Source organism: Macaca mulatta, chromosome 1, assembly GCF_049350105.2.
Source record: "Macaca mulatta isolate MMU2019108-1 chromosome 1, T2T-MMU8v2.0, whole genome shotgun sequence".
NCBI lineage: Eukaryota > Metazoa > Chordata > Mammalia > Primates > Cercopithecidae > Macaca > Macaca mulatta.
Genome location: NC_133406.1, coordinates 28595201 through 28622383, shown reverse-complemented (window position 1 = coordinate 28622383; position 27183 = coordinate 28595201). Strand labels below are relative to the sequence as shown.

General features: G+C 37.9%; 1 protein-coding gene across 8 annotated transcripts; it reads right to left on the bottom strand.

Moving 5' to 3' along the window:
* Nucleotides 1-123: 123 nt before the first annotated feature.
* FMO3 (flavin containing dimethylaniline monoxygenase 3) lies at nucleotides 124-23705 on the bottom strand. 8 transcript variants are annotated; one of them, XM_077992225.1, is made up of 10 exons: nucleotides 22847-23705; nucleotides 22067-22196; nucleotides 21827-21964; nucleotides 13710-13898; nucleotides 10240-10402; nucleotides 9856-9998; nucleotides 6758-6957; nucleotides 3284-3639; nucleotides 1373-1445; nucleotides 124-553 (listed from the first exon to the last, which is right to left on the bottom strand). In XM_077992225.1, the coding sequence occupies exons 3-10, from the start codon at nucleotides 21956-21958 to the stop codon at nucleotides 211-213; spliced, it is 1599 nt and encodes a 532-aa protein (XP_077848351.1). In that variant the 5' UTR covers nucleotides 21959-21964; nucleotides 22067-22196; nucleotides 22847-23705; the 3' UTR covers nucleotides 124-210.
* Nucleotides 23706-27183: the final 3478 nt, after the last annotated feature.

Below are 27183 nucleotides of genomic sequence, written 5' to 3'. Positions count from 1 at the left end.
TGATTAGTACTCTCTCAAGATTATGATATGATTCTTAAAGTGGCTATTTCAAAGCCTAGAAATAACACTGTGCTACTGACTAATGTCTACAGAGTACTGCAAAAGATGCTGAATAGAAAAGTAGATGGTGTGAAAATTTTAATTTTTAAATAGCAAAGCCGTTGTCTGGGTATTGTCAGCAACTTTCAGAAATCCTCGAGAAAATGGTGATTACGTCAATACAAGGAAAACAGCAATTAACAGAATAGGAATTGCAAAGAGCTTCAGCCAATGGAAAAAGGAGCGAGGCTTCTGAAGACTCCCGACAACTCGTGTCTGCAAGGGTTTCAACGACCGGTCCCACTGGGTCAGGATGGCATTTCTGGCTCCTGGCCACTTCCCTGGGCCCACCAGCCTAAACTGGTAGGAACTACAAGGGCCAAAATAAACTTCCATGGCCAATTTGGGATCTGTGAGAAACAGCCATGGGATGTTGGGCTTTACCCCAATGAAGGAGGAGAGTTCATCCATATAAACAATGTAATCTGTCTGTAAGGTCTCGCTTTTGCCATACCTAGAGATGGGAGAGAAAACACCACAGTGGATACCCAAACTCTGTGTAGAAACAGAACAGACAAAATGGCTCACAACTTTATATCAGTGAGAATTAACATCGATCTCTCTCTCTCTTTAAAAAAACTTCCCACACTACCCTGACATAAAACATCAATTTCCTGTGTAAGGAGAATATCATTTGTTTATCCTGTACTTTGTAGTTTTTTAAAGAACTTTCATATTGGTTTCATTTGGAAATACCCCAACACTGCAATGTAGCTGAGAAAGACATTTTTTATCCTTATTTACAAATGGATAGATTGTCTCTTGCTCAAGTGACGCTTCTATAATAGTTCATGGCCACTGAGCTAATTAGTGACAACTAGAAATGAAGCCCAGTTCTCCAGATTCATTCTCACTTTTCTGAGTCATTTTCATTAGAGGTATACCTTTGAAATATCATCTACATCTTAGAGGATTTATGGTCTAGAGAATGGAAGCCCACATCCATGTATTCCCAAACTCTTCCAATTTCAAATCCTTTCTAGGTCTTCTTTCTATGATATATTACAGGAGGCATGGAGGGCTAAAACTGACTATGTAATGTAGATTCTCAATCCTATTATTCACTCTGTGCCTTGCACTAAAAATAACTTAATACAATGTCAGAAGCAACGTAGGTCTTCAATTAATATTTGTTGAATGGATGAATATAGCTTGTAGCTGTCATTTCAATGACGTCATTCAGGATCATTTAAGGTTAAAACAGTTCCAAGCATTCACAAATTCTCACTTTTCTATGGAAATTCTACACTCCTATTACAATAGGTACTCTTACCATTTGTGCTTTCTCTCCATTTTCTCATTAATATCATTCATCATGTCTTCCATAGAAGGCAAAGTACAAGTTCCTGAAAAAGAAGGAAAGACATGATGGTAGTTAAATGAGTCTGGCATAGGACCAGCCTACAATTTTCCCTTTTTAATAATGAGTTATGAATCACATTAATTGGTGATCATTTTCAGACAGACATCAAATTCAGTTCTAGTCTTCTCAGAACTCATATTTTTCATAAAAATTAAAAAAACATTACCTAAATAGCTTTGCTCTTAAACTGGTTACAAGGTGTTTAAACTCAATTTCATAGATATATTTTAATCTCTCAGTCATATTTTAAGAATGTTATATTTTAAATTATAGCCAGAGGTGAATTGGCATCACTTTTCCAAGATTTATGAAGAAAAAACTTCATAGACATTAATCCTGCTTTGCCAGAAAATGGAATTTCCAGAAGATAGAGAATTTGGTGAAGGGCTAAGTTTTTCTATGGAAAGCCAATAGTTCTTGAATGTGACTGAGGATATGGACTGTCCACAAGTCAGAAAGGACATAAGGGAGACCCAGGAGACTAGCCCTGGCTTGGGGCTGCCCCAGGATCCAGGTTTACATAGGTTTGCAGAGTTCCCTGAAACCCAGACCAAAACAGGCTTTGTGTCCAGAAATTCTTCATATTTAGGATGATTTCTTTGGCAGTCTTGGAATTAACTTGAAAGAGAATAAAACTCTCAGCCCAGATATGATTGCTCAAAACCTATAATGGCTTGCTTAATTTCCCATTTCTACACTTCTTACAGGGAGGGTCACTTGAACAGCTTTTGTAGATGTGGCCTGGTTCCAGGCCTTGGAACTTGTCATGCTTTTCAGGGGAAGAGAATGAAAAGAAAGAGACTGCTTTTTAGCCCACCAACTATTGCCATTGGGTTGTTGTAACTAGCCCCTCTTGTCTTGGTACTTTGGTTTTCCAAACCTAGGTTGTTCGCCTTGTCTCTCATTTCCCTTAAGACAGCCTGTGCCTTGTACATCAATTTTCCCCATAAATTGCCTTGTTTCCTTTCTTCAGAGCCCAAGTTACAACTCTTGTCCTCAGACAGAGTGAGGGTCCCACCCTTCCTTTAATGCCAGCCTCTCTGGGTCTGAACCCTAAGTGGAACGCTGAGTGAAATTTCATGCCTTTACCTTCCTGGCTACCTGGTCATATGATCTGCATCTTCCCACAACCATATTCCAACCTGCTGCTGGGAGATGCTGCCTGCCTTTCTTGCCTGACCCCAATCAAGTTTGTTGTTTCCTTTGTAAAATATAAGGACTTAGCATTCTTATGTATTACAGACTGATCATCTACCACACTTAGCACTTTCTGCCTCTATTGATCCACTGTTTGTTCTTAGCACTTCCTGCTTCTATTGATCCACTGTTTGTCCTTATTTTGTCAGGGAAGAAACGGTAGTAGAAAAGCCATTGCCTTCCAGCAATCATATTTTCCATGACTGTGGACATTCGAAGTTGGCTAGATATTGGCTTGTAAACATATTTTCTTACGAACTTTTCAAGCAATGTAACTCTACTGAGTTTTGCAATCATAATTTTTTAAAGTTGTCATTCACTTAGTCTTAAGTGGATGCAAGCTTTGGTGGTCTCAAATCTAATGAATGATCTTGGGTAATTATCAGCTGTAAGAAGTTATAAGTCACAAAATACCTCCTCTAATAATATCTTGTACTATTGCATATAATAATCCAAACTGGTATACTTTAAATTGCTTACAAAATATAGCACCAAAGAATATAGAATTCTAAATTTTCAAAACTGAAGGGGACCCTGTAACTAGGATTATTGTTTTCACAAATATACAAAGTTATTGTCACTGGCATTCATCTTCCCAATCCATGAGCCTTTTTATTGACTTACCCTTTATTACTCGTGCTGCCCAGCGGGACTGGAGGTCAACTGTGGGAATGGCAGCCCCAAGGGACTGGACAAAGCCAATCACTGCTATGGTTGACTTCTCAAGTAGAGGAGGAAAGACTCCTTTAAATAAAATGATCTCATTGTTTCTGTTTTTGATGATAGACTCATCAAGGAACGTGTAGGCATAACTATAGCCTGTTGCAAAGATTACACAGTCAATGCCCTCAAATGTGGTCCCATCCTCAAAAATGGCCGAAGTCTCTGTGAATTTCTTCACATTAGGCTTTACGGACACAATGCCACACAGAATGCAAGCTGGGAGCTCATCATTAAATACAGGTTCTTTCCTCAGGACTCTGTATGGAAAACAGAGATAATTATTAGAAGTATAATATTTCCCTCTTGTTTTATTGGTCCATATATAAATGGATAAGCAAAAAGTGGCCCAATTTTTTTTTTCTGAGCCATAGAGTATCTCCAATATGGCTGAAGAACAAAATTGATGGGAGGCAACATTGGGAAGTAAGAGAAGTTGCCGTTTGCTGGCCCCATCTCTTTTTTTTGTGATCCTTCTCTTCCATGGAGCTCTTTCCAAATCCCAGAATAAAGACTTATGCCCAGTTCCCTGTTAAAGCCTGTTTCAGGAAAAACTCTGAAGTGAGGGTTCTTCAGTGTTTACATTTTTTTAATTTGCTACTTATTCAGTGGGAACTTTGATAAGATTGTTTTTTAAATTCTTGGTGTCTCATATTTCTCATCTGGAATGTCAGTAATGTTTGTACTACCTCAGAAGTTCCCTAAATTATATAAAGAGTTTTGCACAGTCTCTAGCATGTGCATAGAGCTTGAAAATGTTAACTGCTATTCTTAATTCCGTATACTCCAAGTTGGTCATCATAATGTGGAGAAGATCAAATAGGAGGAGGAAAGTCAAAGGTGTGAAAGCTGCAGCTGGGCTCTTGAGGGATGAAGTTTGAGCCCTGTGCAGACAGAGGCACCAGTCAGGTGAAGGAGGGAGCACCCAGGAATTTAAATAAGGCCAGAGGGAGGGTGCCAGATTGAGGTTTTGGCGACTGCAAATCTGAAAAGAAAGAGCTTTGGACTACTTTTTATTGAATAATATCTGTAGTGGGAGCAGAGAAATCTGAACTCGGGAATGAACGTGAATACAGTTGAAGGAAAGAGTGTTGTTCTTGTATGGCTGTGGAAGCTGTGAGAGAGTGCTACAGGCAAATTCCACTGGAGAACAAACTGAGTTGGACAACGAGATTGGTTGGAATCTTGGAAGAAGGCTTGACTCACTTGTACTTACTACCTGCCATGTATGTTAAACCTGTGGCCATCAGGTTTTCACCTCCACCACCACCACACTGAAACGGCTCTTGTCAAGGCCGTCAGAATCAGGCTCTCAGATCCAGTGGTCCACCCTCACTTTCACTTTTACTCAACTTAGCATTTAACACAGTTGATGGTTTTTTCTTTCTTGAAACACTGTATTCATTTTGTTTCCAGGTCATCACTCTCTCTCAGTTCCTTTCCTACTTTCCTGGCTATTCTTTCTCTGTCTCCCACAGATGTCTTCTCCTCTTCTCCTCTTCCTGATTTCTGACAGTGGCATACCTCAGGACTCAGGCCTCAGATCTTTAGTCTCCTCCATTTACACACATTCAAGAGATGTCATCTAGTTTCATTTCTTCAGGAAAAATTTTCACATGACTCCAAAGTTTTAACTTCTGGTTTGAGCCTCAAAGTCAGTGTTTCCCACTGCTGGTCAACATTCTTCTACCTGAATGTCTAATAGGCATTCTAATTTTAATATGTCTAAAACTGAACTTCTGTTCCTCCTGTAGTTTTTCACATTTTAGTAGATGTCAATGTCATCCTTTTTCAAGTGTCTTGAAAGACATTCTTACCCCCTCCTTGCTCTCTCATCCACTATCCAGTCCACAGGAAATCCTATTCGGGTCTACCTTCAAGCTATCCAGAAATCTGCCCTATTCTGACCACTCACTGCTAACAATTTTGGTCCAGACCAACATCCCCTCTTATTCAGGTTTTTGAGAGTAGCTTTTTAACTGGTCATTTCATTTCCTTCCTTGCCCTGCCCTTACATTGAATGATGACCACAGCAGCTGATCAATCTCTGCAATGCTAACTTAGGTCTTGTCATTCATTTGCTCAGATGCCTGCTGTGGTTTCCCATTGCTTTCAGCATAAAATCCAGAGTCCTTACAATGATCTACAAGGCCCATGCCATCCAACAATTTTTACGTCTCTGGTTTTATCTCCTGGCGCTCTCCCCTCATTCTCTTTTCTCCAGGAAGAGAAGCCCCATTGTTGTTTGTTGATCATGCCAGCTCCGCCTGTGAAGAGACAATGCCCTGGCTGTGTCCTCAGTCTGGAATATCCTTCCCCAGAGACCCTCATGACTCATTCCCTCAACTCCTTCAGAGGTTTTCTTTAAAGTCTCCTTCTCTCTGAGACATACTCTGATGACTCTGTTGGAAATTGTCCTGACAGCACTTGCCATTACCTTTATCTGCTTTGTTTTCTTCCCCAAAGCACACATCGCCATATCTTATGCTATTGTTTGTTGTCTGTTTCCCATCACTTAGAATGGAGATTCCATGAGGACAGGGATTTTTGCCTGTTTTGTTCACTGCTATATCCTCAGGGCTAAACACAGGACCTGGCATATAATAAACGTGTAATAAATGTTTGTCAAATTAATGAATTCACTTTGTTGTAAACAGCTCATAACTTGGGTTTTTCAACTCGTGTCAAAGTCATTTCTTGTTATGTTGCTGGCTTGGAGGATCTTATAGGAGAAGATGGGAAGGAGACTGAAGATGCAAGCATTGGCATGTATGTGTTTAGTGAGAGGGGTCCATTAAGGAGTGGGTAATGAAATGGAAAGGGAAAGGTAGGACAGGAAAAGTTCTCTTGCTGTGCTTAACTTTACCATTAAATGACAGGCAGTAGAGCAAGTGGCCAAGAGTGAGAGGCTCTGGAATCAGCAGATCTGGGTTTGTTTTGAATGCTGCTTCTACTTTCTAGCTGTGGGACCCTAGTAAAGTTATTAACTACACTGAAACTCAGTTATCTCATCTCTAAAATGGAGATACTAATAGAGCTCTCTTCATAGTTGTTGTAAGGATAAAACAAAATAATATATGCCAGAGCCTTAGCAGAGTCTTGCTAAATCTCTGACATGTATAAAATGCTTAAAAGAGGTTAACTTTGATTATCATTACTCCCGGGACTAATTCTTGAGGCATTATATAATTTTCCAGCTGTGTAAATATAGCAAGGATTGTAAAATAGGAAATCACTCTTAATTTTTGCAGTTCTTTATCTTCTGATAGATGAGATGTGATTGCTAATATTTTTATTTGTTTTGGAGTTACAGGACATTAAGGGTTGTTGACACTGAACTAAAGGCCAGCAGGCATATCACGTTTAACTCTGCATTACCCATTTAAAGGCATCAAGCCATAGTTTTCATGCTTGAATCTTGCATTCATCTGCTTCATGTACAACCAGTCAGAGATGGCTGTCGGTAAATTGTTCTTGAGGAAGGTTCCAAATCGAGTGATAAGCACCATGTCCCAGGGATAACCATTGTCCCAGACGCGGCTCATCACCCAGGAGCCACTTCTGGAGCTGATCACGACCTTAAAAAACACCATTTCAACCATGAAATTAGTGACCATTTGTAGTGGATATTCTGATGAGCTCCCCAGATCCTTCTTGAGGAATGGATCTATTACCCCACTGCAGAAAGTGGTGTCAGAAGGCATCTGTCATCTGTCAGTCCTCTTTGACAGTTGTTTTGGCTGAAGAGAGGGGCCTCACCCAACATCTTCTATTCTTTCTGAGTTTCCTCCATCTAGTGACTGGTCAATGCAGGCATATAAAGGCCCAGTCCCTCACCTCAAATTGGGGCAATGCCCAAGGACTATCCCAGCTTCAAAGTAAACAGAAGCTTTCTTCCCTTCCTGCAGAAGTATTGATCCTGAGACTGCTCCCAAATAAACTTCTGAACTTGACATCTGCATCTTAGGGTCAGCCACCCTGTCATAGTGCTGCAGGCAAATTTTCATATTTTAATCAATCCCTGCTACAGGTGACTAATAACTTAATTCTAGTCATGTTTTCCCTAGTGCTTATCTAACTATTGCTGTCTACAAATAAGCAATTATGATCTCAAAATAGGCATTTAAAAATAAGATGCCTGCTACTATCTGGAAAGAAGGTGAGAAATTTGGAATCAGAAAGCCACACGCTCAAACATTGACTCTCCTACTTATTAATGATGTGATTTGAAAAAATTTCTTTAACTTCTCTAATCTTGTTCCCTCATTCCTAAACTGGAGAGAATCGAATTTGCCTCATCAAATTTGTGTAAGGGTTAATTTGATGTGATAAACTATGTCACACCGCTAATGTTACCTGGCAGATAGTATGTGCTCAGTAAATGTCAGTTTCCTCTCCTTCCCCTTCTGTTATGCTAATCCCTTATAGTGTAGTTTTCAGGCTTTCTTTGTCTTTTTTAAAACCAATTTTTATATACCATATCACTTCAAGGCATTTGTTATAAGAGGAACTAGACAAATAAGAAGAGACTAAAGGAGTCTGGGCATGGTGGCTCACGTCTATAATCCCAGCACTTTGGGAGGGCCGAGGCGGGCAGATCATCTGAGGTCAGGAGTTCGAGACCAGCCTGGCCAACATAGTGAAACCCCATCTGTACTAAATAAAATTAACTGGGTGTGGGGTGTGGTGGCAGGTGCCTGTAATCCCAGCTACTCGGGCTGAGATGGGAGGACTGCTTGAACCTGGGAGATGGAGGCTGCAGTGAGCCGAGATTGTGCCACTACACTCGAGCCTGGGCAACAGAGTGAGACTCTGGAAAAAAAAAAAAAAAGACTAAAGGATCAATTAATTAAATAGAGAGCCTCTGAAATTGGTCTTCCCTCTAATTTAACACATACGCAAATAATCACATATACAAATACAAATCTCTTAAAACTATGAGTTCATCATAAATTTCCTGAACCCAAGAAGCTGAAATAATGATTTACCTTTATTTATGCAGAAATCTAATTATTTTATCCTGTCATTCAAGTCCTTAAAATATGTGATATAACCTGATTCCAATCTTTCTTTCCTGCAACTCAATCCTATATCTACTGTTCCCTGGATTCAGAAGCTTTGGCTTTCAGTTCTGTAACCCTTCAGTGGCTCAAACATTAATTTTCTCGATGACTTTCAAGAAGACAATTGACATTTCTGGTCCTCATTTATCCTTTCTGCAATAAAACTACCTTCTTCCCAAAAGCAAAGGAGCTCATTTACAGGAAAGTATTTGAGTACCATAATGCATCATACAAATTGTTAGCATTAAGAACCTCCATTCGGCCGGGGGCAGTGGCTCACGCCTGTCATCCCAGCACTTTGGGAGGCCAAGGCAGGCAGATCACAAGGTCAGGAGATCGAGACCATCCTGGCTAACATGGTGAAACCCCGTCTCTACTAAAAATACAAAAAATTAGCCAGACGTGGTGGCGGGTGCCCGTAGTCCCAGCTACTCCGGAGGCTGAGGCAGGAGAATGGCGTGAACCGGGGAGGTGGAGATTGTAGTGAGCTGAGATCGCGCCACTGCACTCCAGCTTGGGTGACAGAGTGAGTTTCCTTCTCAAAAAAGAAAGAAAAAAAGAAAACAAAAACAAAAACAAAAACAACCTCCATTACAGCAAGATGAAACTATAACCTACAATAGTCAAATATACAGCGCTCATTTTCTTGTCTTCATGCCTCTGCTCAAGGCATTTCCAATTCTAAGAACAGCCTCTGTTGCCTCTTCAGTCACATGATTTATATTTATTGTTCAAGGACTGGCTCAGTTCTACCTCCTTTGTGAAGCATCCAGTTTTGGAACCATAACATTTAGTGCCTGAATCACTTGTTTATCCTTTATTCCAGTGACAGCTCTTATTCCAGAGCAGGGATCATGCCTGTTATGTTCACCACTCTCTTCAGCACCCAAGCCAGTGCCTGGCACATAGTAGGCTCTCAATAAGTAGTCATGAAATAAATGTATGCATGCATGCATAAATGAATGAATAAATGAGCCACTCTATATTGCTTAAATCCTGTTCAAAAGCTTTAACTTTATCACAAGCCCCAGAAGTAGGTTCTATTTTTGTCTGTTTCACCATTGAGAAAACTGCCTCAGAGAGATTGAAGGACTTGCCTGAGTCTCAGAATCATAACCTTAACCCTAAATCTGTGCTAGTTTTAGAGAAATTGATCAGAGACATTAGGCACCAAATGTCCTGAAGAAGGAGATTGTTGAATGACAGTATTACTCCTTGCTGATGTTCTGCCTTTGTCTATGAAGTGATTTAAAACCTCAGCTGTTACTTGGGGAAGCTCAGCTATGTGAAATACCACTTAGTCTTTACATCAGATACCCTTCCCTACTCCCCAACATTTCCTATCACACCTTTCCAACGATAATAACTCTTCTGTCAGTAAAGAGAGTCGCCTGAGTACCCGGGGAGTAGTACCTGTTCTGCTGTGTGGCTGAGTTCTGTGGCAATATCACAGCCCGAATTCCCCAGGCCAACCACCAGGACACGCTTTCCTTTGAATACACCTGGTTCTTTGTAGTCCCTGCTGTGGAAGCATTTGCCTTTAAAGTGGTTTAGTCCTGAGTGAAAAGCGAGAAATATATGACAATTTGAGTCATATATTTAAACAAAGACTTTAACAGAAGCAACCTTGTGAATAGATGCAGTCACAATAATGCGCTATTTTAACACACCAAGTGTATTAGATATAACAGAAGTATATTTTAATTTAACCTGCTTGTACCTTTAGAAAAAAGAAGACATTATCGAGATACTCATTTTTGTCGGTTACGTGGCTAGCAGCTTAAATTGTGGCCTTACCTGGAAAGGACTCTTTTGGTAGGTTGGGATAGACATGATGTCCAGAACAAACCATCACAGCATCAAAGACAGCCGATTCTCTTTTACCATCCCTTTCAGTGGTAACATCCCATTGGCCAGTAGTTGCAAAATCAGGACGTTTATTTACACTGGATACAAATGTCTAAGAGAAATACAGAAAGAAACCCCCCTTTTCTATGCTAGCAAATGGATTAGGTAGAAACAGTATGAAAAAAGAGAAAGTGGGTTAGCAAAAATATTTAACTAATTATTAAGATACATATTACAAATTTAAAATTCCCTCAGAATAAATCAAAACACTAAATGGTATCTGTCTATCTATTTGTCCCTGCATGATTTCTTGTGCATAACCAGTATTTTCTGGAGTACAAGAGTGACACCCCTTGGAGATATGGCAGTGACTTCAATTACAATTTACAAGAGGTATACGTCACGTATACTAGAAAATCTGATGGCCAATAATGTTCTGGATCACATTCCCATATGTTCTGGTTCAGTACAGCAAAGATAGCTCAAAGATAGACGTACTGAACCAGAACATATGAAAATGTGATCCAAAAAATTATTAAATTTGTTAAATTAAAATTAAAACTATTAAATTCAAATTTCTAACACGCTCCTGGGTGATGCTGATGTCACTTGGACTATAACTGAGTAGCTTTGACTAGATTATCAATAAATATTTGTTCACAGTTAAATGGCTGCCTGTTGGTGTGCTCCCTGTTCTAAAAAAATCTTTCAATTCTTCTGATTATATTGGAAAAAGAATCTCTATTTGGTATTAATTGTTCTTAAAAAGTTTATTATATACTATTTCATACATATAGAAGAATGCACACACAAACACATATGTAACATTTTTGTTAGTTATGAAATATAATGAGAACTTATGGACCCATAAGACCTAATACATCATTTGTTTAGAAGAACTCTGGGATTATTTAGTTAATTAGTTACGCTATTGCATATGTCAACATTTTTTTGTATGGGTTTCTGTTTGCTGCTGGTTTACAGAAATGCAATCTATTTTTATATATCGATCTTATATACCACCATCTTGCCTAACTTTTTTTGTATTGCTATGAATTCTAGTAATTCATCTATTCTTTTAGAATACATAGACAATCACATTATCTTCAGTAACTGTGTTTTACTTTCTTTTGAGTTGTCATTCATTTATTTTTCTTTACTTACTGCACTGTTTCTTAAATTTCTTAAGACTATTGAAAAGAAGTAATTACTATTGAAAATAGTAATTAGGAATTCTTACCTTGTTCTGAAACTTTACAGTGAATGCTTCTAATTTTTCATGCTTTAGCACAGCACCGACCAGTACCAATATAGTATGAGCAACATATGCAATTTAAAAATTTCTAAAACCGAGCACGGTGGCTCACACCTATAATCCCAGCACTTTGGCAGGCCAAGGCGGGTAGATCACCTGAGATGGGGAGTTCGAGAACAGCCTAACAACATGGAGAAACCCCATCTCTACTAAAAATACAAAATTAGTCGGGCATGATGGCGCATGCCTGTATTCTCAGCTACTTGGGAGGTTGAGGCAGGAGAATCATTTGAACCTGGGAGGCAGAGGTTGCGGTGAGCCGAGATCGCACCACTGCATTCCAGCCTGGGTAGCAAGAACAAAACTCCGTCTCAAAAAAAAAAAAAAAAAAAAAAAAAAAAAATTCTAATAGTCACATTAGAAAGTGAAAAAAATGTATAATTTAAATCTGTCTGATATGTTAGCATTTCAAAATGTAATTAAAATTTATTAATGAGGTATTTTACTTTCCTTTTTAATAATAAGACTTAGAAAGTTAGTGTATATTTTATACTTATTCCACATCTCAGTTTTGTGGCTAGTGGCTACTATATTGAACAGTGCAGATTTAAGATAAATTAAGATAAAGATTAAGATAATATTTGTGTATGTTTTGCTGGTTCAAGACAATTCTGCTCTAAGTTTGGCAAAAGTTTTCTTTTGATTTTCTTTTTTTTCCTTTCAAGCACAAATAGCTGTTAAATTGATTTTTGAAGGATTTTTGCATTGACTTTCATGAAGGAGATTGACCTGTAATTTTCCTATTTCATATGATCTGGTCTGCCTTTGATGTAAAGGTAATAATGTCATAAAATAACTTTGGAAATCATATCTCATTTTCAAATCTCTGAAAGTTTATAAACCTTTGAAGTAATTTGTTCACTGCAAATTTGGAAGTACTCACCCATGGAACTGCTTATTTTCTTTATGGGAAGATTTTTAATTTCTAGGTCAAAAGAACTATACATCACCAAATGACAATTCAGGCTTTCTACTTATTATTGAGTGAGTTTTGAAAAGTTTTTGTTAAAAAATTGAGAAAATTTAACTCACTTAAAATATTACTTGGCAAACACTTTTATAGTATTCTCGTTATATTTTTTATTTCATCTGTATCCATTTTGTCTACCCTTTCCTTCTCAATATTATTTATTTGTGCCTTTGATTTTTTTTCCTTAAACTGCCAGCTACTTATCTATTGTTTATTTATTTTTTGAGACAGGGTCTCACTCTTGTCACCCAGGCTGGAATGCAGTGGCGTGATCTCAGCTCACTGCAACCTCTACCTCCTGAGCTCAAGCAATCCTCCCACCTCAGCCTCCTGAGTAGCTGGGACCACAGGCATGTGCCACCACATCTAGCTAATTTTTGGATTTTTTGTAGAGACGAGGTTTCTCCATGTCATCCAGGCTAGTTTCCAACTCCTGGACTCAAGCGATCTGCCTGCCTTGTCCTCCCAAAGTGCTGGGACTATAAGCATGGGCCATTGCACTTGGCCACTGTTCTTTATTTTATTAGTCTTTTCAAATAATTAACTTTCAATTGTGTACATATGCTTCATTTTATATTTCATAAATTTCTTTTTATATCCCCTTCATTCTATGTTCTTTGAGTTTATTCTGCCTTTCTTTTACTAATTTCTTAAACTTTTTAACCTTGTTTTTAAACTTTTTTATTTTCTAATATAAGCATTTAGCATTTACATTTATAATTTTCATGAAAATATAGCTTCCTGTTTCCCACAAGTATTGATGCATAGACTAAATTAACATTCAGTTATCGATATTTTTAAATTCCCATTGAAATTTCTTCTTTGACCTATATGTTGTTTAGAAAAAAAGAGTTTTTAATTTCCAAATGCACAGGTATTTTACATTTATTTCTTTGGTATTGATTTCTAAATTAGTAGTGATTTGGTCTAAGAACTATAGGTGGTCAAATTTTGTGAATTTTCCATGTATCCTTGAGAAGAAGATAATTCTCTAAACCTAGAGTTAGAGAGGCCACACTGGTAAAAACGTTGACAAATTAGTAAGGGATACTGAAAGGAACAAGTGAGAATCCAGTAGCAGACATAGACTTCTTCAGCGTTATGATAAGAGCTAAACTGTTGATAACATCTTACCTTAAATTGTATGTACTTCAGGAGGCTCTTTTCTTTGGCGAATGCAGTGAGATATTCCTGGATCTTGCTGTTGTGCATAAAGTTGGGGAAGTCATCAGGATATGGGAAGTCTGGGAAACACATCATCTCTTTGGAAGAGTTGGTAAAGACTGATTTGTAAATGCTAGCCCTGCCCTCCTCTGCATGGTCCTGTGAATGTATAGTTTCAAATGGAAGAGAATTGGTAAATGAGTATACTGATCATGGTCAGGGCTAGTTCCAAGTAATTACAGTCATCCCTTGGTATCTGTGGAGGGTTCCAGGACCTCTGTGGTTACCAAAATCTGCGATTGCTCAAGTCCCCTATATAAAATGATATAGTATTTTCATATAACCTATATACATAAACTTTGAATCATCTCTAGGTTACTTATAATACCTAATGCAATGTAAATGCTAAATGAATAGTTGTAGTGTATTTTTTATTTTTATTTTTATTTTTTATTAGTTTTTTTTGGATTTTTTTTTATCAACAGTTGGTTGAATCTGTGGATATAGAACTTGCAAAAACAGATGGCCAACTGTATATTATTTGAGTCATCCTTTATTCACAGTAAATTCAGTAAGACACACATAGATTAACTTCACTTCAACAATTGATGCTAGTCATGGAAACTTATTAAATTAACTTAGGATATGGAAGAATACCTTTCTTAATATCCTTTAAGAAAATAAATCTTAATCTTTTCTAAGGGAAACAAATTTTAAATTTCATTATGTCCTTTAGGCCTATGCAACTAGAATCCTTTCATTCCCTTGAACTGTTTAATATGGTGACAGAGATTTTTTAAAATTCCACTTTGTGTAATTTCGGTGTGTCAACTCATGAGCACGAGCATCTGATGGTCAATTTATAAAAGCAAACAGTAACAGGAGGTTGCAACTATTCATCAGATTTGTAAACGTAAGCATTTTAAGACTTAATTTTTAAAAAATTAACCTTAGAATTTCTACAATGTATAAAATAAGGTTAACTATTTTGAATCTAACACAGAATTTATGGGCATCACATGCCTTTTGAGTACTTATGTAAGTAACAAAGTTTTAGCTTTCAATGATGTAAAAATATCTGAATTTGCTTTAACTCTAAGGAACTATAGAACCATGCTAATAAAGCCTTAAGTGATGGTGAATAAAGAAAAAGGACATTGAAGGAAGAATGATCAGCAATGAGAAGGTTAGGACATTGTGCTGTGGTTCTTTAGCCACACACTGAAACAAACTGGGAGCTTTAAAAAAACACTGAGCATTAGGTCCCACTCTCAGAGAATTCAATTTAATTGACAAAAAGTTTTAAAAGCTCTTCAGGTAATCCTAAGGTGCAGCCAAGTTTGCAGTCACAATGTAGAGTTCAACAAATAGAAGCTCATGACCAACAAGCTACAGTTACTGTGGAAGAGCTTACCATAGGACACATCTGTTACAGCTGTGAGCTCTGCAAAGCAAGCTGTTGAATGAATAAAAGGCATTAAGTTAAAAAAAAGTACTGGTAGGAGCATGATTTGGAAGAGGTGGAGCCTTGGTTTAGCTCTGTTGAAGCACCAAGGTATTCACATCTCAAGTTTCATGATGAAAGATCAGATTGTAGATCACTATGCGTAGTTGCTATTTCATAGTGGAAAGTACTGAGCACTAGAAATTTCTAATTAGAGCTTATCTAACTCAAAGTTGTCAGGGCCCCCAGAACATGAAATTTTAGTATAATACTGGAATATTACAATCACATCAAAAGCCAATGTGGCTGCAGTTTCATTATTGACAAGTAATTAATTGGCAGATTAGTTGCCATGTTCACTTCAGAAAGCAGTGTGTTCTTGAAATAGGGCATGAGTTTTCTGCTGCTCACATGGTTTGTTGACCCTGCTATAGGCAAGTGGGATGGGGAAGTGAAAGAATTTGTAGCTTTCTGTGAGTTGGGTAAGTTTAAAGAGATGATAATCAGCATAAAGAGAGAAGAAACATTAAAGGAACAAATTGATATATAGTCTAGAAAAAAATCAGAAGTTAAAAAAGGGTGGTATGCCCAGATGAAAGCCTCTATTCATAAAACATGCAAAATTTCATATAATTTGCTGATTTATTGTTTGGGGAGCTCCTGAGAAAAGAGGACATTTTACCCAGATCCGTGGCCTAATCAGAAATGTGGCCTGTGATTAGGCCACAGATCTGGGTGAAATGTCCTCCTTCTGTGACCAAAGAAGGTGAGAGAAATATATCATTGTGGTTCTAGATCAGGGTTAGAAGTCAGAACTAGAAGGGCATAGGAAAGTGCTATAGTAAACAGCTCCAAAAGTTACAACTATATGCACCCTTAGTGTTAGTTAAGTTTTAACCAATGTTTGGATTTCTCTGAAATTTAAAAAATGATAATGTAAAATGATGTTAGAAACCAAAGGTAAGGCAAATACAAAATTAACACAATTTTAAAACAATCTCTAATGTGAATACTCAGCCTATTGCTACACACTTCTAGTGATCTGAGAAACACTGCTGTTTACTCCATCGTTTGCAATCCATACGCCCCCTCACAGTAGTAAAATAGGAAACACTGAAAAACCAAAGGTATTTGTTTCTTACGGCTGCTGTAATAAATTACTGCAAACTTAATGGCTTAAAATAATAGCAATTGATTCACAGTTCTAGAAGTCAGTAGTCGGGAATCACTATAAGTGGGCTGAAAACAAGGTGTGACAATGCCAGGTTCGTTTCAAGAGGCTCCAGGAGAGAATCCATTCCTTGCCTCTTCTGGCTTCTGGTGGATGCTGGTATTTCTTTTCTTTTTTCAGTGGCAAGAGCCCACTTGTATGCCTTCACTCATGGCCGCTGTGGCCATCTTCAAAGATACAGCATAGCATCTTCAAATTTCTCTCTTTCTGTTGAGGTCATCACATCACCTTCTCTCTTCTCTTTGTGTTAAATCTCCCTCTGCCTCTCTCTTTTAAGGATGCATTTGTTATAGCATTTGGGGCTCACCCACATAATACAGAAAAATCTGTCCATCTTAAGATTTTTAACTTAATTATATTTGCAAATATCCTTTTCTCTTTTAAGGTAAGTAAGATAACATTTACAGTTCCAGGAATTTGGATGCGATATCTTTGAGGAGGGGCATTGTTCAATCATTCAGCCTATTACAGGACATCCTCTGGTTCCCAAGGATTCACATCTATCCCATCTGTAAAATACATTAATCCAATCCAACATCCTCTAAGTCTCAACCCATAGCAGCATGAAATCAACTTTCAACTCTCATTTATATATTTTCAATTCAAAAGTCCCAAATCTATACCCAAAGGATTATAAATCATGCTGCTATAAAGACACATGCACACGTGTGTTTATTGCGGCACTATTCACAATAGCAAAGACTTGGAATCAACCCAAATGTCCATCAGTGACAGACTGGATTAAGAAAATGGCACATATACACCATGGAATACTATGCAGCCATAAAAAAGGATGAGTTTGTGTCCTTTGTAGGGACATAGATGCAGCTGGAAACCATCATTCTCAGCAAACTATTGCAAGAACAGAAAACCAAACACTGCATGTTCTCACTCATAGGTGGGAACTGAACAATGAGATCACCTGGACTCGGGAAGGGGAACATCACACACCGGGGCCTATCATGGGGAGCGGGGTGGGGGGAGGGATTGCATTGGGAGTTATACCTGATGTAAATGATGAGTTGATGGGTGCTGACGAGTTGATGGGTACAGCACACCAACATGGCACAAGTATACATAGCAGCATGAAATCAACATACATATGTAACAAACCTGCACAATATGCACATGTACCCTAGAACTTAAAGTATAAAAAAAAAGAAAAAAAAAGTCCCAAATCTCATCATCATATAAATTATCCAAATCAGGTATAAATGAGACTCTGGGTATGGACCAGGATGAGGCAAAATTTCTATCTGTGAATCTGTGAAACTAGAAAACAAGTTATCTTCTTCCAAAATACAATGGTGGGACAAGCATGGGTAACACTTATAGACATTCCCATTTAGCCAGGGAGGAAAAAGGAGGAAAGAAAAGAATCACTAATCCCAAACAATTTGAAATCCAGCAGGACAAATTCCATTAGGCTTGAAGGCTGTGGCTCAAGCCTCTGCCCTCAGGGCCTGAGGCTCTACCCTCTGGGCTATCCTTTCTTTTTCTTGAAGGGTAGCACATGTTGCAGTTCAGTTTTATCAACGTATGATGCCAGCTTCAAATTTTAAAGTCTTCCTCGAGCAGCAAGAAAGGCAAATTAGCTGTCTTTAGTTGTGTTCCTCTCAATAGCCATATCAGCAGTGTGTTCTATCTTCAGCAACATCTTGCAAAGTAAGTTTGAGTATAAGGCTATGGTTAAGATCACTGTGTCTAAAATATGGCAGGCCAGACACGGTGGCTCATGCCTGTAATTCCAGCGCTTTGGGAGGCTGAGGTGGGTGGATCACCTGAGGTCGGGAGTTCGAGACCATCCTGGCCAACATGGCGAAATCCCATCTCTACTAAAAATACAAAAATTAGTGGGTGTGGTGGTGCACACATGTAACTACTTGGGAGGCTGAGGCAGGAGAATCCCTTGATCCCAGGAGGCAGAGGTTTTAGTGAGCTGAGATTATGCCATTGCACTCCAGCCTGGGCAACAAACTCCGTTTCAAAAAAAAAAAAAAGACATGGTCAGCTCAATAGACCACTTGGTGAAATGGCAACCAGCAATTCAGCAATTTACAAAGGAGTCAAGAATAGGATGGAGAGAAAGGCAACCTTGAATTGGGATCTTTTCTCCAACATTATCAGCTGTGTGATTTTTTTTTCTTTTCTTTTTAAGCCTCAAATTCATTTGTAAAAGGAAAAAATATACCTAGCTTATAGGATTATTATAAATATTTAATTAAATAGAAAAAGTCATGTATCATATAGAACGTGCTTGATAAAATAGCCCTAAGTTTGATCACAAAGAAACAAAAATAACAACAACCAAAAAGCCCTAAGAATCACCAGTGTGTTAATCTGTAGCCCTGTCAACACATTCCAATAACATATAGTAGGCTCCACAACATTGTATAAGATGCTGGGTAGTTTCAAGAGTTTTTTGCAGTTTGCAAAGTATCTATATTAATAAGAATGATATCTCATGTCTTTATAATATTTAAAGAGCCGTTATAGACACTGTTTCATTAAATACAACTTCTTCATTGAGGTAAATGATATAATACTGATTTTGCATTTGAGGAGGAAATAGTGGTTTAAAAGGGTTATTGATCTTCCTAAATTTGCATATATACTAATGGGTTTATCAGGACAAGAAAAATAAGACTTAGGCAATAAGGCTGGAAGACTGTACTGCTTGAGTGGAGAACATAGGGAAGCCCCATTCCTGCTGCTGTTTGGCAACACATGAAGTGATTTAATGATGTCTGCTGTAGAACCCTTATTATAAATGCATGGGACAAAGGGGCATTGAAGAACTTCAAAGCAATTCTCAATTATGTAGTTTCACAAGACCAAAGTCAGCACCTGAAACTTTGAAATCCATGGTCCGACTCACTTTGGTAACCTCACCAAATGAATGGGAAAAGCCAACAACAATAAAAAATTATCTAGGAACCCATTTAACCAGAGGTGAAAGATCTCTATGGGGAAAACCACAAAACATGAAGAAAAGAAATTGTAGCTGACACAAACAAATGGTAAAACATCCCCTGCTCATGGATTGGAAGGGCCAATATCATTAAAATAACCATATGCCCAAAAGACTTAATGCAATTCCTAACAAAATATCAATGTTATTTTTACAGAATTAGAACAATTCTAAAAATTCATACGGAACCAAAAAAAAAAAAAAAAAAAAAAAAAGCCAAATAACCTAAGCAATTCTAAGCAAAAAGAATGAAGCTGGAGGCATCATATTACCTGACTTCAAATTACAGTACAAGGCTATAGTAATTCAAATAGCATGCTACTGGTATAAAAATAGACACATAGATCAGTGGAACAGAATAGATAACTAAGAAAGAAAGCCTCATCCCTATAGCCAACTGATCTTCAGTAAAGTTGACAACAGCATTCACTGGGGAAAGGACACCCTATTCAGTAAATTGTGTTTGGAAAATGAATTGCCATATGCAGAACAAAAGTGAACCGCTGTCTCTTACCATATACAAAAATTAACTCAACATAGATTAAAGACTTAAATGTAAGACCCGAAACTACAAAAATTCTAGAAAAAAACAAGTAAAACTCTTTCACCTAGGCTATGACTAAGAATTTATGACTAAGGCCTCAAAAGCAAATGTAATGAAAACAAAAATAGACAATCTAAAAATATTTTTCACATAAAAAGAAATAGTTAACAGAGTGAACAGACTACCTTCAGAATGGGAGAAAATATTTGCGAACTATGCATCTAACAAAGGACAAATATCCATAATTTATAAGGAACTCAAGCAACTCAATTTTTAAAGAAGCACAGATAACACCATTAAAAAGTGGGAAAAGGAGATAAATAAGCATTTTTCAAAAAAAGACATACCAATGGCCAATAAACATGTGAGAAAATGCTTAACATTATGAATTACAGAGAAAATGCAAATTAAAAGTAAAATACTATCTTACACCACAGCAAAATACTATCTTACACCAGTGAGAATGGCTGTTATTAAAAAGTCAAAAAGGCCAGGCACGGTGGCTTATGCCTGTAATCCCGGCACTTTGGGAGTCCGAGGCCAGAGGATTACCTGAGGTCAGGAGTTTGAGACCAGCCTGACCAACATGGTGAAACTCTGTCTCTATTAAAAATACAAAAATTAGCTGGGTGTGGTGGTGGGTGCCTGTAATCCCAGCTACTCGGGAGGCTGAGGTAGGAGAATTGTTTGAACCCAGGAGGTGGAGGTTGCAGTGAACTGAGATGGTGCCACTGCACTCCAGCCTGGGAGACAGATTGAGACTCCAACTCAAAAAAAAAAAAAAAAAAAAAGAGAGAGAGTAAAAAAATAACAGATATTGGTGAGTATGTGGAGAAAAAGAAACACTGTTGGTCAGAATGTAAACTATAGAAAACAGTATGGAGATTTCTCAAAGAATTAAAAATAGATTTACCATTTGATCCAACAATGCCCCTACTAGATATCTACCCAAAGGAAAAGAAGTCGTTATATAAAAGATTCCTGCACCCATATGTTTATCACAGCACCATTCACAGTAGCAAAGAAATAGAATCAACCTTGTCCAACAAGGATGATTGAATAAAGAAAATGCGGTATATTCATACATACATGTATACATACACACAGTTACATATACATATATACGTATGTATATATGCACACACCATGGAATATTATCCAGCAATAATACAGAGTGAATTATGTCTTCTGCAGCAACATGGATGGAACTGGAGGCCATTATCTTAAGTGAAATAACTCAGAAACAGAAAGTCAGATACCACATGTCCTCTCACTTATGATTGGGAGCTACATAATGTATACACATTGACACAGAGTATGGGAATAATAGACATTGGAAACTTGAAAGGGTAGGAGAGTGGGAAGGGGTTGAGGTATGAGAAATTACTTAATAGGTACTATGTACATTATTTGGGTGATGGCTACACAAAAAGCCCAGACTTAACTACTACACATTATATCCATGTAATAAAACTGCACTTGTACCCCCTAAATCTGTAAAAAAAAGAAAAAAAAGAAAGATGTGAAAAGTTATTGTGTTTTAAATGAGTAAATAACTTATAACTACATAAACCTAACTAATATTTACCATGAATTTTATGTCCAAGTGGCTCTTATTAATGATCTATCAAGGGAGAATTTTGTAATGGAGAATTTCAAAGCCATTGTCTAATTTACTTCTGACTTGCAAGAAGGTTATTTTCCAACTTGTACTGTACTTAGTGGATTCCATTGTGGATCCACTGTACTTAGTGGATGACACTGTACTTAGTGGATTCCAATTCTAACAGATATGATAACTGCCATGGTAGCAGGTTTAGAAACCTGTGTGCACAGAGCATGTTCTTATACACTTCCCAACCTATTTCCCTGTCTATTACAACAACATGCTACTCACTGAAAATTTCCACAGGCCCCCAATGTCATTGCTCTTCTCAAAGCAGGTGGGCTCCAGCCCCTCTTCCAGACAGCTCCTGATGGAGGCCAAGCCACTCACGCCAGCTCCAATGATGGCCACTTTCTTCCCCATGGTCACCTGTGAAAAGGCCCAGAGAACATTTCCAGTAACAACATTGCTGAAAATTTATTCACTTATTTATCTGTTTTGATTTTACTCTTTGGCTTAATAAAAACTTACTTCTTAAGAAACACTGGCTGAGTATGGTAGCTCATGCCTGTAATCCCAGCACTTCGGGAGGCTGAGGTGGGAGGATCACTTGAGCCCAGGAGTTTGAGACCAGTCTGGGTAACAGAGTGAGACCCTGTCTCTACAAAACAAACCAAAACAAAAAAAAATCAGCTGGATGTGGTGGTGCGCGCCTGTACTCCCAGCTACTCAGGAGGCTGAGGCAGGAGAGTTCAGGAGTTCCAGGCTGCAGTGAGCCGTGATTGTACCACTGCACTCCAGCCTGGGTGACACAGTAAGACCTTGTCTCTAGAAAACAAATTCCTTTTAGTGATCTAACTACATTTTCATTTCTCTCTAATTTCTAAAGAGAAAATTTTCTTCTGAAAAAAAAAATAAACACTTTGTTTTTAGTCATCAGCTCTCCAAAAGTAAGAGACTGATGACCCAGCATACATATTTGTCTTTTTTGCTTTTGGACTTTGTAATTTACTGTCTACCGAAAAGAGTAAGCAGAAGAAATAAAAGAAGATTCACAACTAAAACACATGTAGACATATCCACCTACCCACCCACATACATATGCCTGTATTTGGGAATGAAGAAACATATATGTATATGTACACACACACACACACACACACAATCTGTATCCTCTTTCTACTTTGATACAGATAATGAGGAACAAAGTCTGAAGATGTCTGTATTTCAGTGTGCCAGGTAGTCACCCCTTCTCCCCACCAACAATGTTCTTCACCTTCTCAATTAAAAAGACAAGTAAATGGTGCATACCTATAGTCCCAGCTACTCTGGGACTGTATATTCCTGTTGAGCAGGGATACCACTTGAGCCCAAGAGTTTGAGGCTGCAGTGAGCTATGGTTGTGGCACTGCACTCTAGCCTAGGCGACAGAGTGAGACCTTCTCCCAGGGAGGAGGAGGGGGGGAAATAAAAGTCATGTTCTTACCTAAAAACAATTTTTTCCCACTATCTTCAACCTTCATTCTCCTCTAAGAAAATTACATTTCCTAACCTTTTTTTTTCTTCTGTTCCTGACACTGTCTCTAGGCTCTACCACTACTTCTTTCACTATTTTTTTTTTCTTTTTAGACAAAATCACATAGCTATGCAGGGAAATAGACTTGGATGATAAAAATCATGATCCGTGATTTCTAGAAACAAACTGCCTGAATTATATCATTCTCATTCTAGCCATATTTGGTATAAAACTACAGCATGCTCCTTCTTCGTTTACCCATCCCACCCTCAACCCTTTACCATATCACCCTTTTTTTTCTTTTTTCTTTTCTTTTCTTTTCATTTCATTTTTTTTTGAAACGAAGTTTCGCTCTTGTCCAGGTTGGAGTGCAATGGCACAGTCTTAGCTCACTGCAACCTCCGACTCCCGGGTTCAAGTGATTCTCCTGCCTCAGCCTCCCAAGTAGCTGGGATTACAGGCATGCACCACTACGCCTGGCTAATTTTTGTATTTTTAGTAGAGATTGGGTTTCACCATATTGGTCAGGCTGGTCTCAAACTCCTGACCTCAGGTGATCCACCCACCTTGGTCTCCTACCTTTTTAATTTTTCGACCTGTTCTTTTCTTCTCTTCTTCTGTATGTCTATGTCCTGTCCAACGTCTGGGCAGTTTGAAAGAGAAAATGTTCTAGTGAGCCCAAATATTAGGAAGATTGTTGGAAAATGGGAGGAGCTGCTCTTAAAGAGATAGTCAATTCTTGGTCCTTGAATGAGTGAGCACACACCAGCTCTGTGATGGATGGGACTCTAGGCCAGTCTCCCATAGCCACCCAGTTTCTGTTTTCCTTTGATTATAGTAAACACAAGCTGCTGGTTATACTCTTGGACCCTTGGCCTGGGAGTCAAGCAGTTTCTCCCACGTGACTTTGCAGTTCTCTACTCCATTTCATTATGTGTTATTTCAAAGTTTACCTGTTTTTCCTTATTCCTAGTTCTTTTGTGGGTACCTCATAGTAGTCCTCCAAATACTGTAGAAACTTAGCTACTTAATTAAGATAGCCCAGTAAGGAGGATGACTTTGCTCTCTCTTTTCATGTCCTGTCTTGGAATTTTGGGGTCAAAGGCCTATATTTCTCAAACTTGTATTTACTTGTTTCTGAGTACAGTGTGTGGTCACAGAAAAGATCAAAATTCCACAAATTGATCTATTAGTACCAGGAACCAGGTAAAATTAGTACCGGGTAAAATTATGTTGGCAGTAAGACAAAATAAACTGCACTTAACTCCCAGTCATGAAATATAGTAAAATTTCAAAAAAAGTTTTCCTATCAACTATATTTCGATGTCACTTAGAATTATAACATCTCACTCATTTTATCTAGTTAACCCCTTCATTAAGCGAGCGATACTTAGCATAAACTGGTATATGTCTAATTTTGAGTAATTACCCTTCATGCCTTTTGAAGACAGTACTCTTCATCTCTGAAATGTGAGTATGATAGATTTCAAATCACTTGTATAGCTCTGTGGCCTTGGGTAAGTCACTTAACCTTTCCAATTCTTGGTTTACTCATTAATAAAATAGGGATAAATACACTATTACTATCTGTCTGGCTTTTTTTTTAAAAAACAAGAATTAGAGGATTAAAGGGCATGTACACATAAATACGTTTATACATGTGTACCTATAAAATGTGGCATGTAGTTAAAAATGAGCAAACTGACTTGTAGATAAAAATTAAGTCATAGGTTCATGAAGTTTTCTAGGGCTGCAATTCAGATGATATGATTTTCTCTGCTCTCATTTTACATAGAACTCCTTTTCAGTTTTTAATGCTACATAAATAGCATTAAAATAATACAAAGAAGATTGTGAATACTTTAGGAAGCAATACGATTCCTACAGCCTTATTCATTTAAAGACACAGGACACACCCAATTCTACCTTGGCTTCCGATGTTTTATCTCTCTAGGAGGTGAAAAGGCCACCTATTCTTTGCTGTCCTTCACAAGAATATATCTATAGTAGACACATTTATTAGTCTTGTCTCTCTTTAGCCTATCCTTTGCTTGCCACAGCTTTCTGCAGAGCCCCTTTTAATTTTCTATTTATTATTATTGTTTTTTTTTTAGAGAGGGAGTCCCATTCTGTCACCCAGGCTGGAGAGCAGTGGCGATATCTCGGCTCACTGCAACCTCCATCCCCCGGGTTCAAGCGATTCTCCTGTCTCAGCCTCCTGAGTAGCTGGGATTACAGGCGCCTGCCACTGCACCCAGCTAATTTTTTGTATTTTTAGTAGAGACAGGGTTTCAACATCTTGGCTAGGCTGGTCTTGAACTCCTGGCCTCGTGATCCACTCGTCTCGGCCTCCCAAAGTGCTGGGATTACAGACGTGAGCCACCATGCCCAGACTGGAGCCCCTTTTTAAATCTTCAGAATCTCAAATGCCCAGGCTCTGGTTGGGGGAGTGGATATTCTCTATTGTCCCCTCTGAATCACAAAACTGCTAAGAAGAAACTTTCATCCCTGGATGGTTACTAGATTATTGTTGCTGTTGGAAGATATGAGTGGAAGACTTCACATTCTGCTGTCTTGTTCTACATTTTCTTTATATTTTAAAGAAATTTTTGTTTTATTCTAATTGACTTACTGGAGGCAAGACGTATATCTCTTGTGACACATGTTGTCATGTCTGATGATGCACAATGGTTGAAATATTTCTATAAAATGACAGTGGCTTTTGGAGACCCCGACTTGATCATCAAAGCTATGATGGAACATTCCAAAGATGTGGATTCTTTAGGGTCCATATTCTGAAGCTAATATCTCGTAAAGAGTCGAGTGAACAACAATTAGTGCAGGCAGTGCTAAATGAAGCTGACAGTCTGTTGCACCTTCTGCTACAAGTTCAAAAAGTGTCTCAAACTTTTTTAGTTTCACAGCCAGAGGAATTCTGTGTTTATTTCCAAAGATATATATTTTTTCATATGTTTTTAGCTATCTTTGTCATGTATGTGTGGGCTCTAAGTCAGTGATGTAAAATTATGTAAAATGTTTTCTTTAATGGGCTTGTCAATTGTTAACTTCAAAAATGATGATGGTGATGATAAAAATAAAGTACTTTCAGTTTTTCTTGAGATAAAAAATATATGCTGTTTGATCAGGTGATTTTACTCTTGGAAATATATTTTATAAAAATACAAATATAAGCATGCTTGAACAAATTGTATAAAAAAGTTTATTTCAGTTTTGTTCAAAGTATCAAAAATGAGATAGAATGAATGCTTTTTGTTAGAGAAATGAATAAATCATTCTGTGTAAATTAGAGCTAACAGATAGCTTGGAGAAATACCCCATTAAAGTACTGGAAAGGAAAAAAGCAACATGCAAAAAAGTGCTTATAATGTGATCCTTGTTTCAAAAATGAATGTTGATTTTTAAAAATTCTGTATAAATGTGAACACAAACACACATAGACATATGATCTGTAATGGATTTTGATCAGGGAGAAAAATATGAATCCATATATAAGAAGTTGTTAGTATGCCTTACCTTTGGGTGTCGTCATATGTGAGTAGATGAAAGAGCTTAGACTAAATAAATAGGAAAACTAAACTAAAAAATTTGTGATAGGGAAAAAAATAAAACCAAAACATTTTAGAACTTAGGTAATAAAAGACTGTCTATTTAATCCTGGAACTAACAAGCAAGTGCAAACAGTGTTTCTCTGTGACCACTCGCTGTGGTTTTTGACATTTGGTTGCACTGTTGAGAAACACCGAGTTAAAGTCAGGTCCAATGATAGGTCCAGAGTGGTCACCCCACTTGTTCCTTTACAAAGGGGCAAGGTCTCTGCTCCTCACATTGCCCCTATTGCCCCAGGGGCAGGAAAACCAAGACAGCCATAATTAAGGAAAATAAATGAAGGAGAGCTTATCTTACAACTCTGAGTTCCCATCTGAGAGCCTTCCGTGGCAGCTGCTGAAGTTATAAATAACCCTAAGTTACCAGGAAAATGGCAGCCATTACCAGAGCCTTCCAGAGCAGGAGCCTTATGGAATAAGAAAGACCACTTTTAAGGCTCATTAGAGGAAGAACCCTCGTGTTGGTTGCTTTGGTGATTGTGAGCGAGTAGAGGTGAGGGGATAAG

Bases quoted from the DNA above. Each gene is read 5' to 3' on its own strand.
- FMO3 (XM_077992225.1), bottom strand. From the start codon at position 21,958: ATGGGGAAGAAAGTGGCCATCATTGGAGCTGGCGTGAGTGGCTTGGCC. The intron at 13,899-21,826 runs GTGAGTAGCATG...ATACATTCACAG, and splicing joins GGGGCCTGTGGAAATTTTCA to GACCATGCAGAGGAGGGCAG. The intron at 3,640-6,757 runs GTAATGCAGAGT...TTTTCCATACAG, and splicing joins GGCTTGATGCCTTTAAATGG to AGTCCTGAGGAAAGAACCTG.